The sequence below is a fragment of the Myotis nattereri genome (assembly GCF_964212035.1).
Source record: "Myotis nattereri genome assembly, chromosome: 3".
NCBI lineage: Eukaryota > Metazoa > Chordata > Mammalia > Chiroptera > Vespertilionidae > Myotis > Myotis nattereri.
The window spans coordinates 200,399,787-200,415,153 of NC_138077.1; the positions used below are offsets into that span (position 1 = coordinate 200,399,787).

The 15,367-nt window shown below is 48.7% G+C and overlaps 1 protein-coding gene across 1 annotated transcript; it reads right to left on the reverse strand.

Annotated features, from left to right (window-relative positions):
- Nucleotides 1-350: 350 nt before the first annotated feature.
- Nucleotides 351-15,225, reverse strand: CATSPER4 (cation channel sperm associated 4; the record flags this gene model as incomplete). The annotated part of the gene is made up of 11 exons (XM_081086102.1): nucleotides 351-401; nucleotides 990-1,152; nucleotides 1,448-1,656; nucleotides 2,337-2,511; nucleotides 4,212-4,345; nucleotides 4,539-4,659; nucleotides 4,828-4,925; nucleotides 10,027-10,128; nucleotides 13,833-13,976; nucleotides 14,422-14,496; nucleotides 15,145-15,225. 11 exons carry the CDS (start codon nucleotides 15,223-15,225, stop codon nucleotides 351-353), a joined length of 1,353 nt encoding a protein of 450 aa, XP_080942228.1.
- Nucleotides 15,226-15,367: the final 142 nt, after the last annotated feature.

The following is a 15,367-nucleotide window of genomic DNA, read 5'->3' on the forward strand; positions in this document are numbered from 1 at the left end:
GTTACCTTTACTCGCCTGCTCTGTAACAGCGCGTGGAGTGCCTGAGCCTGAGGGGCTCGGGCTGAGGGGGGAGGGTTTTCCATTGTTATAGAGGGGCACTCACCCGTCCCAATGCTTGCCGGGGTCCCTGTTCCGGCGCCAGAATGAGGCAGGGGGTCCCGCGGGGGGTGAGGCCGACGGAGTCCTAACGAAGCATGCCCGATTCCGGAGACCAGGTTCAAGACACAGATCTGAACTTTATTGTTTAAGTACAGGGACATATATAACATTCCAGACCAAACGCTTGGGATGCAGGAAGATGCAGCAGCTGGGCGTGTATGCACAGGCCCCTTGGTTCCCCTCCTGACCTCTCAGCGGCTGCTCTTCTTCCTTTTAGGTAAATTTGTGGTAGATTCCTGAACCTGCAAACCCAGAGGTCTTGTCAGTAGTCTACCCTGTCATGGCAGATGCTCCTTACTCCCCTCCTCCAGCTTCAAGGGTGCCCCATCGAGGCCTCCCAAGGAAATCCTCTATATGTCTAGCCTGCCTAGTATCCTCTCTGAGCTTGGGAGCCCAGGCCGTGGAGATTTACAGTCACAATCAGATGGTGTGAGAAGCAGAAACTAATGTGGGTGTGTGCCCTTTTTCTCCCCAAGAGGCTTCCTGTGCGACAGGACCCAGGGGTCCTTTGCCATCAGTGGGCATAAGTATCTGCCACTAAGCAGGAACGGAGCTGGCTCAAGTCTCTCTGAGAAAGGGTAGAGCTGAGGGCACTAGAATCAGAAGTGGCTCAATGAGAAGAATCTGATGGGTTCCCGGGCTTCTTAAAGAAGGAAAGGTGGAACTTAACCAGATTGGCCAATTGGCTGTGACTGCTGGGGCTAAGTGTCTAGGGCGCGGGCCGAGGAATAGACAAACTTGGACTAATTCCTCAGAGACTAGGCTGGGCTGGGCTGGGCTGGGTAGAGTGGCGGGGTGAGCACAGGTCAGATAGGAGAGGGAAACGGCACCTTTTCCCTGTGGACGAGCGCAGTGATCAAGTCTTGCTGGCTAGTCATCTCACGCAGGTCCATGGAGGACTTGCTCTCCATCGACTGGACTGACAAGTGTCTGTGCAATAGCTCCTCCTCCTGCTCCTGGTTGAAGCGTATGGAGCGCACCTCCTCCACTATCCTGGGGGCGGAGCGGTGAGCGCCTTCAGGGTAGGGGAAAGAGGGGCAGTCCTCCCACCTGTTCCCTGGTGTCCGCCCCCGTCACCCTTGCTCCTCAAGCTGATAGAGATCCAGGCCAAGCCGGGAAGTCTGGATTCCAGCTCCTCCATAAGGCTGGAGAACTGGGCAAGCCACTTAACCTCTCTGGGCCTCAAGGACTACAGTATAAAATGGCGAGGACATAAGGCCAGAAGAATCGGAGGCTCTGCTCAGTCCTAACTCACGGGACTCGGGGGTACCCCCAGTAGCCGCCCTACTTGTTGAGCTCATTTCGGATCTCTTGGTACTCCATCAAGTTCTCCTGTATCGCCTCGAGCACCAAACAAAAGTTGTCACAAGCACTTTCGGAGAGGTTGGACAGAGGGCCTCCCACAAGCGGCTCTTGGGGAAGGCCAGACATCTCCAAACGGGCCACCTCGCAGTGCACCAGGGGCAGGTCCTTATTCCCATACTCCTCCACATCTGTCTGGGAAAGGGGAAATGGAGAGGGGAGAGACAGCCCAGCCGGCACCCCCTGCCCCAGCCCCTTCCTGCTTGGCTTCAGAGAGGATGAGTCTCTTAGGACATCAGGATTCTAATGTCCCTCATTTCAGCTTCAACCAATCTTAGCCTTCTCGCTCCTGCTAAATCCTACCCAGCAAACTTCTAAAGCCCATCTGCTCCCAATTCACAGCTTAGTGACTTCAACACTGTGGGAACTGCTATACCATTCACCTCCCCAGCCCTTTGGAGGTTCTAACCCTGAAAAAATAATTCTGTAGCTAACATGTAGTGAGTTCTTAGTATGTGTCAAGTACTGTTCATTTACCCATGCCATTCTCGGAATAGTACTTTGAGGTAAGTACTATCATTATTCCCATTTTACAGAAGAAGAAATCAAGGCTTAGATTGGTTAAATGCCCTAAGGTCATCCAGGCTACTCAGTTTGAGTTGTCATAGAAATAAAACATCTAGGAAATCCACAGCCCTCAGAAGCCCCAGTTGGTGAATTGGCACTCAATGTGGGAAATGATGCCTCTGGGTCTCAGGCTTGGCTTGCTCCAGGCACTTGAGTGTGTGAGCACACACACACACATACCCCTATGCTCAAGTCAGCACTCATACATACACTCCCTCTCCTCCCTCTGCCCTCCCCATCTCACTCACCTCACTGAAGCCTATTTTATCCTGTTGTCCCTGCTCTCCTGCCTTTATCATTTGCTCCAGGTTGGTGGTTACCACGACGACCAACAGGTTGATGCCAATAAGGGCACCAATAGTGATGAAGGTGATAAAGTAGAAGGCCCCCGCAACCTCCATTGCGTAGTCCCTGGTCTTCGTCCTGGAGATGGCAGGTAGGGGCCCTGTCACCGCCCTGGCCCTTTGAGCTCATTTCCTCATCTATGAAATGGGGAGATTATCTCAAGGCTACTAGGGCTTCTGCTGCCTCACTGCTACTGTGACATCCAATGCCTGCTTCTAATTGTACTGCCAGACAGCAGGGTCCTCAACCCACCCGGCAAGGTGGGGATTTGTACATCAGCATTATTATGTTTAATCTATTGGCTATACTCTTTCTTATTATAAAAGACAATTCAAGCTCATTATAGAAAGAGCAGAAGGAAAATACACAGAAAAAATCCCACCCACTGTTAATACCTATTATAAATATCCCATAAAATATTCCCCAAATAATAGTGTGTGTTCTCTCTCCCCCCACCCCCCAGTGTGTGTGTGTGTGTGTGTGTGTGTGTGTGTGTGTGTGTACTATGCCAGGTTCTATGCTAAGAGATTTATATTGATCCTCACAGCAATCCATGACATAGCTAATATTGTATTGTAATCCTCAAATGACAGATGAGGAAACTGAGGCTCAGGAAAGTAATTTGCCCAAGGTCATATGGCTAGTGTGGTAGAGTAAAGACTCAAAAGCCCAGTCCACCTTTATTGCACACTCTGTGGTTTCTCTACCACCTAAATCATAATGGATAATGATAGTAGAATCTCTTTACCAATTGAGCTTCTACTTTCACATGAAAGAAATTAAAAGATATCATCAGTGGGCCCAAATTCCTGGAGTGGACTGGAAACAAATATGTTATAGTCTTTTTTTTTTTTGAGTTGCTTTATTAATCCATATCATTTCTCTAGGTGTTAGAAACTGTAGTGAACCCAAATATGAAGAAAGCACGTTTCCTGTTCAGAGCCGGGACTGCTACAGATGTAGTAAAGATTGAACACACTGGGGAGCATCGGTTGAAGGGAGAGTCTAGGGGCAGGGAGGTGGGTATTTTCCCATTATGGAGAATTTTATATTGTATTTTATCTTGGCAGAAGCAGTGCCCCATCTTCCTAAACATTCAGCTCCTCTCTCCCCTGCCTGCTCGCAGTCACTGCTCAACAACAAGAACTGTTGGGGTCCAGCCCCAGCAGGTCCAGGGGTTCCCAAAGGTGTGGACGGAGTTGGCGAACACTGAATGACACGGAGGCAGCGTTCAGTTCATCAGCATAGCCATCTTCTCATGTTATAGTCTTAATGGGAAAGCGGGAAAGGACAGAACCCAGGCAACCATCTGTGGCCAAATGTGACCTTGGGCAGTGAGTCTAAGAATCAATGAAATGAGGCCCTAGGTTCCCAGGAGTCCAGACAGTTTGGTAGGCTCCAATGTGGACTGGGAGGCTGCCCTAAAGCTCTAGTGCAACCACAGACAGCTCCTGTGCCCAAGGCCTGCCAACCCGGCTGTTTAGCATGATGGGAGAAATATCCATGAATAGGCCTGTGGTGGGACTTTGATTGGTTGGAGTTTCAAGGGGACAAGGCTTCAAGTAGTCCACAAACCCAGAGGCCCCAGACCCAGGCATCTCTTTTCCTCCTTTAAAGCCCTGACACCCGTTTCCTGCTGGGCCATTCTCATCCCCAGCCCTGGAGCTCCACACCCACCTGGAGCCCTTTGCCCTCTCCAGTCGGTATTTTGTTTCACGAGAGCCCAGCCCCTGCCTTGCCTGGATGGGCTAGGGATCAGAAGCCTCACAGGGACTCACTGAAAGTCATTGTAGATGTCCACCCAGCCATCTTGGGTGATGCAGATGAAGAGGGTGTACAGGGCCACCTGCATGTTCTGGAAATGCTTGGGCACGAATGCACCAAAGAGAGTGACCCCAAACACGGAGAACACCTGCCAGAGAGACCGAAGACCCATCTGACTTCACACACGAGCCTCGGAGACAGCACATACAAATGAACGCTGCCAAGGGAATCACAGGGGTTTGGGCCCATAAGCCTCTCCTCTTCTCTAGACACCCCTGTATCCCCAGTGACCCATGACCTGTTCAGGGAAGAGGAGTGGCTGGGGTGGGGGAGGGACTGACCAGCATGAAGAAGAGGATGAGGGCCATGATATTGGCCATGTCAGGCACCGACTGCAGGATGACGCGAATGATCCGGGCCAGGGGCTCCACAGACATGCACACATGCACGAGACGAAGGACCCTGTAGCAGAGCCTCTCAGGGATGCCCCTCAGCCTTTCCCAGACCCCTCCTCCTCACTGCCACCCTACCTGCCCAGACAGGCAGAACTACCCCCAGTTGGTAATAGCCCCCCATCTCTTCCCCAGGGTCCAGGCAGGTCCCCCTCTTTTCTCCAGAGTTCCCACTCACCTGAGGGTGTAGGTGATAGAGATGACATTGAGTTCACTAATGAAGAACCCCAGGAGCAAGATAAAGATGATAAGGAAGTTGAGGATGTTCCAGCCATCCTGGGGGGTGGGGTGGGTCAGCCCCAATGGGGTCTGTCAGGCCCAGCCCATGGAGACATCCCGGGTCTGCCTTCCCCACCCCCCAAGGATGAGGGGATCTTCTCACAGCAGGGCCAATCATCTGCCATTCACTGTTGTTACTCATTCTGTTGCCCACAAAACATGTCACCCAATAGGCATGCACTTGCTGTCTCATACATGTGTCAACAGCCAAGTGCAGTCTCAGAGACACACAGTGTATGATCGCACATACATACAAGCTAGTTCCTCAGCTGAGCACCCCCGTGGTTGGTGCACTGCTGAAAATGGCCTTGTCCTACAGTTAAGTGACAAGAGAGTGTTGGGATGCTCCAGCCTTTGTGTGACACACACTCCAATTAATAATAAAAGGAAAATAAATGCTAATGAAAACATTAAAGGCCACTGCTTCAGTAGTCAGTTCAGTGGTGAACTAGCTCTCACTGTATAAGAGAGACAGGACATTTTTACAAGCCCTCTGTCTTATAAGGCACAGACTCATCTAGGAGTGGGGATGGGGGAAGGGCGCTCCCAGAGACGAAAATTCAGCCACAATGACTAAAGAGGGGACTTTGCTCTATTTCACAAACAATATGTGCATTGACCTTTTGACCAGTGATCCCACTTCTAGACACCTGACCCACAGAAACTCTAGTTCAAGTACAAAATGACATTTGTATAAGGTTGAAAACAACCAAAGTGTCCAGCAAGTGGGCCCTGGTTGAACAAACTATTACATATCCATTCACTGGAGTAGTACCGTTGAGCCATAAAAAAAAGAAAAGTATTGACATAGAAAGTTTGCCAAGATCCATTAAGTGACAAAAGCAAAGTGCAGCCCTAGCTGGTTTGGCTCAGTGGATAGAGCATTGGCCCTCAGACTGAAGGGTCCCTGGCTCAATTCCAGTCAAGGGCACATGCCTGGGTTGCGGGCTCAATCCCCGTTAGGGGGCATGCAGGAGGCAGCCAATCAATGATTCTCTCTCATCATTGATGTTTCTCTCTCTCCCTCTCCCTTCCTCTCTGAAATCAATAAAAAAATATTTTAAAATATTAAAAAAATCAAAGTGCAGCCCTGGCCGGTTTGGCTCAGTGGATAGAGCATCAGCCTGTGGACTGAGGGGTCCCAGGTTCGATTCCGGTCAAGGGCATGTACCTTGGTTGCGGGCACATCCCCAGTAGGAGGTGTGCAGGAGGCAGCTGGTTGATGTTTCTCTCTCATCGATGTTTCTAACTCTCTATCCCTCTCCCTGCGTCTCTGTAAAGAAATAAATGGAATATATTAAAAAAGAATCAAAGTGCAGAACAGTGACAATAGTATGTTACTGTTAGGAAAGGGAGGACTAAAAATATATACTTGTTTGCTTATGATTGCAAAATAAACAGAGGTAGGCTAAGCAAGAGAATATAAATATACAAAGATTACCTAGAGAGGGTGGGGGTGGAGAGAAAGGAATGAAAGCAAGAATTCTATGTGTACTTTTCAATATAGTTTTGACCAATATGTATCTGTAGTAAATATTTTTTAATGAAAAAAATGTTCTTAAATTTCTTGGGTAGTCTAATAAACACAAGCTCGCCCAGTGTCCCAAGTTCAGAATGTCTGTGCCTACACATCCACAAAGAGACACAAGTCTGCCTGTCTAAAGATTCATCCCTCTACCCATCTGGTTTTAAACTCACACTATATGCCAGACCCTGAACCCAGAAAACCCAGAAGTCATTTAACCAGCCAAGGAGGTGAGAAGCAGTGTGTGTGTGTGTGTGTGTGTGTGTGTGTGTAATGCAACTACAAGCAGTTTGGTGCAGCTGGAACACCAGAGTGAGGCCAGGAGTGATGAGGCTGCAAAAATAAGCACGGATACTTTGGCTTGTGCCTTAGGAAGATCACTTTAATGGCAGGTGGGGACACAGGAAGCCATAGCAACATCCTGGTGAGGGAAGACAAAGCAAGAGCTAAAACAGGGATAGGAGAAATTTGACGAGATCGGGGCGTTCAGGGTGGTATGGCCATACCATAGACAGGGATAGCAGAAATTTGAGAAAGATTTAGGTGGTGAAATAGTGATTAATAGGCTGTGGAGGTGAGGAGAAGGAAGGAGTCACGCACAGATGATAAAAAAAAAAGGGGGGGGGGGCAAAACCGGTTGGGCTCAGTGGATAGAGCATAGGCCTGCGGACTGAAGGGTCCCAGGTTCGATTCCGGTCAAGGGCATGTGCCTGGGTTGCGGGCACGTCCCCAGTGGGGGATGTGCAGGAGGCAGCTGATTGATGTTTCTGACTCTCTATCTCTCTTCCTTCCTCTCTGTAAAAAATCAATAAAATATATATATATATTTTTTAGCCAAAACCGGTTTGGCTCAGTGGATAGAGCGTCGGCCTGCGGACTGAAAGGTCCCAGGTTCGATTCCGGTCAAGGGCATGTACCTGGGTTGCGGGCACATCCCCAGTAGGAGATGTGCAGGAGGCAGCTGATCAATGTTTCTCTCTCATTGATGTTTCTAACTCTCTATCCCTTTCCCTTCCTCTCTGTAAAAAATCAATAAAATATATTAAAAGAAAAAAATATATATTTTTTTTTAAAAAAGGGGGGGAGAACTGGGGACAAAATTGGGGATCCCTATGTGACTGGGTAATATTTGAGATGTTAATTTCCAGACTTCCTGCCTTCCCTATATTTATCCCTTTCTTTCCTCTCGACAACCCCTCCACCACACCCTTGCAACAGGGATCAGATTTTGTGTATTAGGATCCAGGGGGAAGGGTGGGAGTAGGGAAGGAGGCAAAAACAGCTTCTAACCAGCCCTGGCTTTTGGCACTGGTAGCTTGGCCACAGAGGAAAGGTTAGGTTTGGGAACATTATGTCAGCCAGGGGTGATTTTGCCCTCCAGATGACATTTGGCAATGTCTGGGGACATTCTTGGTTATCACAACAAGGATGGTGCTAATGGTATCTAGTGGGTAGATGCCAGGAATGCTGCTAAACATCTGACAATGCATGGGACAGTCCCCACAACAAAAAAGTATCCAGGCCTAAACGTCATTATTGTAGTGCTGAGGTTGAGAAGCCCTGGCTGATGGAATGGCTTGGAGGAACACAAGATCCTCATGCTTGCTTCAAGTCTCCTGTGCTAAGAAACTCTGGGACAAATCCCTAAGTGTTGCTGAAAGAAATCTCAGGAAAATGAAGGAGGAATGTTCCCTCCTAGTAAGTAGATGTCTGCCTGCATCCTAGAGCTAGTTCTGAAAAAGCAGTGCAGGGAAATGTTCACAAAACCAAGGTATCTGAGATATGTCAATACGAACCATCCTATTCTTTTTTAAAAAATTGATTTCAGCCAAAGCCGGTTTGGCTCAGCGGATAGAGCGTCGGCCTGCGGACTGAAAGGTCCCAGGTTCGATTCCAGTCAAGGGCATGTACCTGGGTTGCAGGCACTTCCCCAGTGGGGGATGTGCAGGAGGCAGCTGATCGATGTTTCTCTCTCATCGATGTTTCTAACTCTCTATCTCTCTCCCTTCCTCTCTGTAAAAAATCAATAAAATATATTTTTAAAAAAATTGATTTCAGAGAGGAAAGGAGAAGGAGAGAGATATAGAAACATCAATGATGATAGAGAATCATTGATCGGCTGCCTCCTGCATGCCCCACAATGGGGGGATGGAGCCCACAACCCAGGCATATGCCCTGACCGGGAATTGAACCATGACCTCCTGGTTCATAGGTAGATGCTCAACCACTGAGCCATGCCGGTCAGGCTCCTTTTTCTGTTAATAAGCATCCTTACAAGTGTTGTTTGCCCAAAGCAGTCTTTAAGACATTCAGACTTCACAATTTTTGTTCTAGATTCTACATTCTGTGTTCTATGAAGTGAAACCTCTAACCCATGGAAAGCTTATAATTCGAATTGGTTGTTCTAGTAACTATATTTAAATACTTCCTTTTTATGAGAGGGTTCTTTTTGGGGTAGTTTTTGTTTGTTTGTTTGTTTGTTTGTTTTTGTAAGCCTCTTCTCGAAAATACCCAAAGGCAAATAAATCCCTTGGCTCCTGAAGTCCTATTCAAACAAAGAGTTTGATTTAATGTAACTTTCAGACCTATTCCTACAGAGACAGCTCCTCAACATTCTCCAGGACAGGGCTCAGCCAACTCTAGGCCAGGGGCCAATCTGGCCAGCAGCTCTTTGTTTGTAGAACGCTCAGGCTAAGAATGGTGGTGGTTGTTGTTTTTAATTGGCCGGGGGGGGGGGGGGGGATATCTAAAGAATAGCATGTGGTGACACATGCAAATTATATGAAGTTCAACTCTCAGTGTCCTTGAGTGAGATTATTTGGAGCACAGCCATGGTTTTTGTTTGTTTGTTTGTTTTTTTAATATATATATTTATTGATTTTTTACAGAGAGGAAGGGAGAGGGATAGAGAGCCAGAAACATCGATGAGAGAGAAACATTGACCAGCTGCTTCCTGCACACCTCCCACTGGGGACGTGCCTGCAACCAAGGCACATGCCCTTGACCGGAACCGAACCTGGGACCTCCCAGTCCGCAGGCTAATGCTCTATCCACTGAGCCAAACCAGCCAGGGCACATGTTTATTCACCTATGTGCTGCCTACAGCTTCTCTGTGCTCCCACTGCTGAGATGAATGTTTGCTACAGAGACGAGAGCCCACAAAGCTTAAAATCTTTATCTGGCTCTTGATAGAGAAAGTTTGTTGACTCCTCCTCTTGAACCCTGTAAATTAAGGTAAATGCTCTCAATCTCATTTCCTATATAAGGACATCAAGGTTTTCCCAGGATCACAGAACGGGGGAAGGCTGGAGCAGAGACCGGGACCCAGGGAAGCTGCACTTCTAGTATAAGTTACTATATCAGACATCTCAGAAGTAGTCTCTCTCTCTCTCTCTCTCTCTCTCTCTCTCTCTCTCTCTCTCTCTCTCACACACACACACACACACACACACACACACACCACACACACACACCTCTCAATCTTCAGGGCCAGGAGCACAGAAATGGGGACTGGACGGGGTACACTTCCTAAGGAGGGGTAAGGGCGATGGCAGGTAGGGCCCAGGATCTCACCTTCCAGAAAACCCAGAAGCCATTTAACCAGCCAAGGAGAACCTCACAGATAAGGATGGTCAGCACAATGTCATCTATGGTAGCGAAGAACTCATAGTGCTTCTACATGGAAGACAGAGAAAAAGAGAGGGACAGAGAGGTCAGTGGAGTGGGGGACTGGGCAGGGCTAGGGAGAGAGGACATCGTGGGGGGAGGGAAGGCCCATATTCCTGCTGCTCTTCATCCTCAGCATCTTTGTAACTCTTTTATTTTATTTTATATACTTTTAAATATATTTTTGTTTATTTCAGAGAGGAAGGGAGAGGGAGAGAGAGATAGAAACATCAATGATGAGAGAGAATCAATGATTGGTTGCCTGCATCTCCCTATTGGGGATGGAACTGGCAACTCAGGCTTATGCCCTTGACCGGAATTAAACCCCAGGACCCTTCAGTCCACAGGCCGACATTTTATCCACTGAGCCAAACCAGCTAGGGATGTAGCTCCTTTAGAGCACATTTTGCATGTCCATGCCAGGCACCTTGCTAAGACCACTATGCATTATTTTGCTTTACTGTCACCATCATCCTAAAAAGTAGGCTGTATTCTCATCTTATAGATGAGAAATGAGTGGTGCCCAAGGTCAGACAGCAGTAAAGATTGTTGTCCAGCCCTGGCAGGTGTGACTTGGTTGGATGTTGTCCGGTGCACCAAAAGGTTGCCAGTTCAATTCCCAGGTGGAGCACAATTCTGAGTTGTGGGCTCAACCCCTGTTTTGGGGCATGAAGGAGGCAGCCGATCAATAGTTCGCTCTCACATCAATGTTTCTCTCTTTCTCCCTCGCCCTTCCTCTCTCTCTAAAAATCAATTTTTTTAAAAAAATAAATTGTTGTCTGACTACAAACCTTTGCTCCCCTAGAGTAAGGATACTTGGGAAAGGGAGACGGGGAGAGGCAGAACTGGCTCCAGAATTGGGAGGAAAAGCCCTCGCCCCTGAGATAGAAGCCACCAAGTTCCATCCTTTCTTCTCTGATTGTCCCAACCACTCTTGCTGCCCAAATCCCCCAGGCCAACCTGACCCAGCTCCTGAGTATCTGCTCCAGGACATTTCTCTGGATGAATGGATTGTGGCCAGATGACTTGATGACTGAATTCTGTTTAAACCCCAACTCACTTTCACCTAAACTAGATACTACTCCCTTAGCTCCCCGTAAGCTGTGACGCCACTATAGTCTGTGACTCTATTAATAGCTCCCAGACCCCTGGCTCTACCCTGGCAGTTACCAAAGTCACCTGGACTCCTCCCTTTCTTCACTTCCAAGGCCAATAGACTCTGCCCCAAGGCTCGCTGCCACACATGGAAGCCTCTTGCTACCATACCTTGCCATCACCCCCATCCACCAGCTGAGAAGAGCTTCTTAAACCCAGATGAGAGGTTAAGTTTTATGGGTTCTAAATTCCCAAACAGCATCAGGGGCCAGGGATGTCTGCCCGTAACAAGGAAGAGCTTTCTGTCCCCTCATCTGTCACCTCAGTTCCGCCCCACTGGACACTGAAGGCAATAGGCTCCCCTATTTATAGAAAGAATTTCCTAAATAGTCCTCCTGCCTTCTCCAAGTCATGGGCATCTATGTCTACATCAGAGTTGCCTTCTCCAACACTAGACTTCCATGGTTCCCTATGACCTTCAGGGTAAGGTTCAAATTAGTCTGGCGTTCACAGGCTTCTAGGATTCGACCTCCATGACACATATCCTATACCAGTGCTTTTACCATTTTTGACTAGGACCCAAAATAAGAAATCAATTTTACTTCTTACAACATCTCTCTCCCTCCCCCCCCCCTCTCTCTCTCTTTCACACACACACAATTTCTATTCAATTCTTTTTCATCCTACTGTTTCATTCTACATCACAGTGTTAGTATCTGCACTCTGAATTGATTTCATGATCCATCAATGTGTGTGATCTGCCTCCCCATCTACTCATCTTCCAAATCTAGCAATAGGATTTCTGTTAATACCATATCAAGGTCATAAAAGCTAAATCCAAGGGGTACTTAGTCCTTACTGCCTTGTCTCTTAGCCACACCTGCCATTGTGCCCACTCCCCTGAGCGGACACTGTCCTGGGTTTCCTCCCACTCCTCTGGCACGCCTTCTCCTCAGTTTCCCTTGTACTTCCTCTTCCACTTTCTGCCCTTTACTTACAGGTTCTCCTCTAGAACTCTGTGTTGGCCTGTTCTCACTCAATTCTCTCTCCCCAGGCAACCTCATCAATTCCTTTAGCTCCGGCAACTATCCACCCAGATGCTGGCAACTCTCTTGTCACCACCTCCATCCCAGTGTTCTCTGAGGCATTTCAGAACTGACCTCTAACCCCTCACTATCTCTGTGTGGATACTGCATGGGCACCACAGACCCTACACAACTCAAACTGAACTCAGCATCCTCCCCAAACCTGCTCATCCTATGTCCCCATGTCCCAACAAAAAGCACCAGAAACTTAACTTCTTGCTCTCCCTGTGTGTACGTGAGGTGGTGACAGATGTTAAACGAGGCAGCACATGTCAGTGCTCACTAAGTGTTTGCTCTAAAGTAAATCAATCTATAAGGCCCATGGATCCAACTCCTAGGGAACTTCAGACGCATGTGACCTCTTTTTACCTACTGTCATTAGCCTGGTCCAAGCCCCATCTGCTTTCACTTGAACATTTCCAACACGATCTTGCCTGCTTCCCTGTTTCCCATTCTTGATACTCTCCCTTCTGTAGCCCTCACTGTGGCAGACAGGGTCAGTTTTATAACATGCCTGGTCATGTCACTTCCATGCTTTAAACTCTTCCCTGGCTTTTCAATGACATAGGATAAAGACCATCCTCCTTGACATAACTTAAAGGCCCTGCCCTGACCACCGTTCTGAACTCATCAGCCACTGCATTGAACATTTAAAAAATATTGATTTTTAAATAGCACAATCCATGTATGTTGTATATTCCTTGTATATTATTGACTTCAAGTTGGACACATAGAACACACATGCTATTTCTCCTGCCCCCAAACACTCTTCCTCACCTCTCTTTGCCTGGCCAACTTCTACTCATTCTTTATTCTCTGCTTAAGTGTCCCTTTCTCCAGGAACCCTTCCTCAGTCCATCAGGTTTGATGCCTTCTCCATGTGCTCTGACACTCAGGCATTTATGATGACATGTTTGTGTTAAGACAGAACTGCATCTGTTGTGTTCATACCTGGAACCCTAGCCCTGAGTACAGTGCATGGCACACAGCGATTCTCTCTCAGTGACTAGTGAGTGAAATGGGATACCTTTGCCCAAGCCGTTGTGGCTCAGTTGGTTGGGCATCCTCCCATGCACCAGGAGATTGCTAATTCCATTCCCAGTCGAGGGTACATGCCCAGGTTGTGGGCTTGATCCCCAGTACAGGAGGCAGCCGATCAATATTGCACTCTCACATCGATGTTTCTCTTCTTCTCTCCCACTCCCTTCCTCTCTATCTAAAAATCCATTTTAAAAAATCTTACAAATAAATAAGGGATAGCCTTCCCTACAAGGCATCTGTTTGCCTGCCTCTGCTCACACCATTTTCCCCCTGCCCTTCCTGTACAAATGCAATGTGTTCCTCAAAGCTGCCCCCCCCCCCCCAATGTCTTCTTTTATCTCTAGACCACTGGAAGGTCAGTGCTGGCAGGCCCTGGAAGAGCAGCCAATCCAATCATCATGGACAGAGGAGGATCCTGAGGCCCAGAGAGGGAAGTGCCTTACCCAGGCCCCCATTAAGTCAGTGGGTGCAGAGGTCAGGCTAGAGTCCCACCTGGCCAAGGACGAAATTGGTGCGGAGCGCGACGGTGATGGCATTGATCACCAGCAGCGTGGCCAGCAGCAGCTGAAACGTCCAGTGTTGGAGCAGCTGCTTGACATACATTCGAGTGATGAACTCCTGCATATCCCAGGCATCCTGGGAGAGGGCAAAGGACCTTCCTTCAGGCAGGTATCACCATAGGAGGCCTCTGCCTGGATATTTGCCCTCAGTGTGTGGGGTTCTCTGAGGAAGACCACTCTGGGGAAAGGGGCCTAAGAGGGAATCATGGTATGGGGTATCAGTGTAGAGGTTACTACCTAAATGGCCCACTGCTGGAGGATCTTTGTCGGGAGTCATTACAAGGGAGACTCTTTTAGGATCTCTGTTGGGAGGAGACTGTCATAGAGGGGTTCCTATAGGGGGCACTGACAGGCAATTCTAACATATCATGGGGGTGTGACTGCAGGGATTACTTCTGGGGAGTGTCCTCTGAAAGGACATTTAGAAGGCAAAAGGGACAGAGTGATTATGAAGCTTGTTGCCTCATGGGCGCAGCTGCAGAAGGGTCCCTGTGGGGGAGGTTGGACCACCTTGTTTTTACCTTTGTGTCAATAATGTCTCCGCGGTCGATAAGCACTTGCTCCTCTGGCCAGAAGTAGGGATCATGAGGGGACCTCTGCAAGGGTGAGGAGAGGGCCCATCAGCGCAGCCCCTATCCCTCTGGACCCAGCACAGTCCTCCTGTGCCCCACCCGATCCTGGGATGCCCAGATTAAATGGTAGAGCCAGGCAGGGGTCATCTACCATGATACTCATAGACTTGATAGTCCTTCGCTGCCATTCTTTATCCTGCATAGTTGCTCAGTCTCCTCCCACTCTACAAAGAAACTTTATTCTATGCGGGCTTGCTCCCCCTCGTGGTGATATCATAGAGGCCTCTGTGACTCCAGTCATTTGCATTCCACCAAGGAATTCCAGTCCCGAGAGAAGTTCCTCCCACTGAATTCTCTTGCAACCCCAACGAGAAAGCCAGGGACACTAAGGACCTTGGCTGGGGTCAGAGGTCAGAGGCACAGAGCAGGTCAGGTCTCCTCTACAACCTGGATGGAGAGGAGTATGTCCCTACTCTAAATCCAGGAGCTGGAGGTGACACTGGGCTAAGGAGAGGAGAAAAATGTTCACCTCAGGAGCTTCCTCCTAGCTGACTACACCCGGCACCTCTCCCCTCTGGCTATGCCATCTCACCACCCTGGTCTCCAGGAGCCCACCCTGCCCTTCATGCAAGATATGTGCCCCATCTAGTAAAAGGCTGGTCTCAGCCTCACTTTGTCTCCCCTGCGATGGGACGGGAAAGCAAACCTCTGGTCTCTAAAGGGCTGGGACAGATGAGCACGAGTAGAAGCCATCGGGAGCCACGGATTAGCAGTCCTCATCCTGGTGGACAGGAGCTTCACGCACAGCCTGGGCCAGTGGGCAGGCCAGTGGGCTAGTTACCAAGAGCGCTCATCCCTGTCAGTCTTCATCCCAGTCCCCCTGGGGAGCCAATTC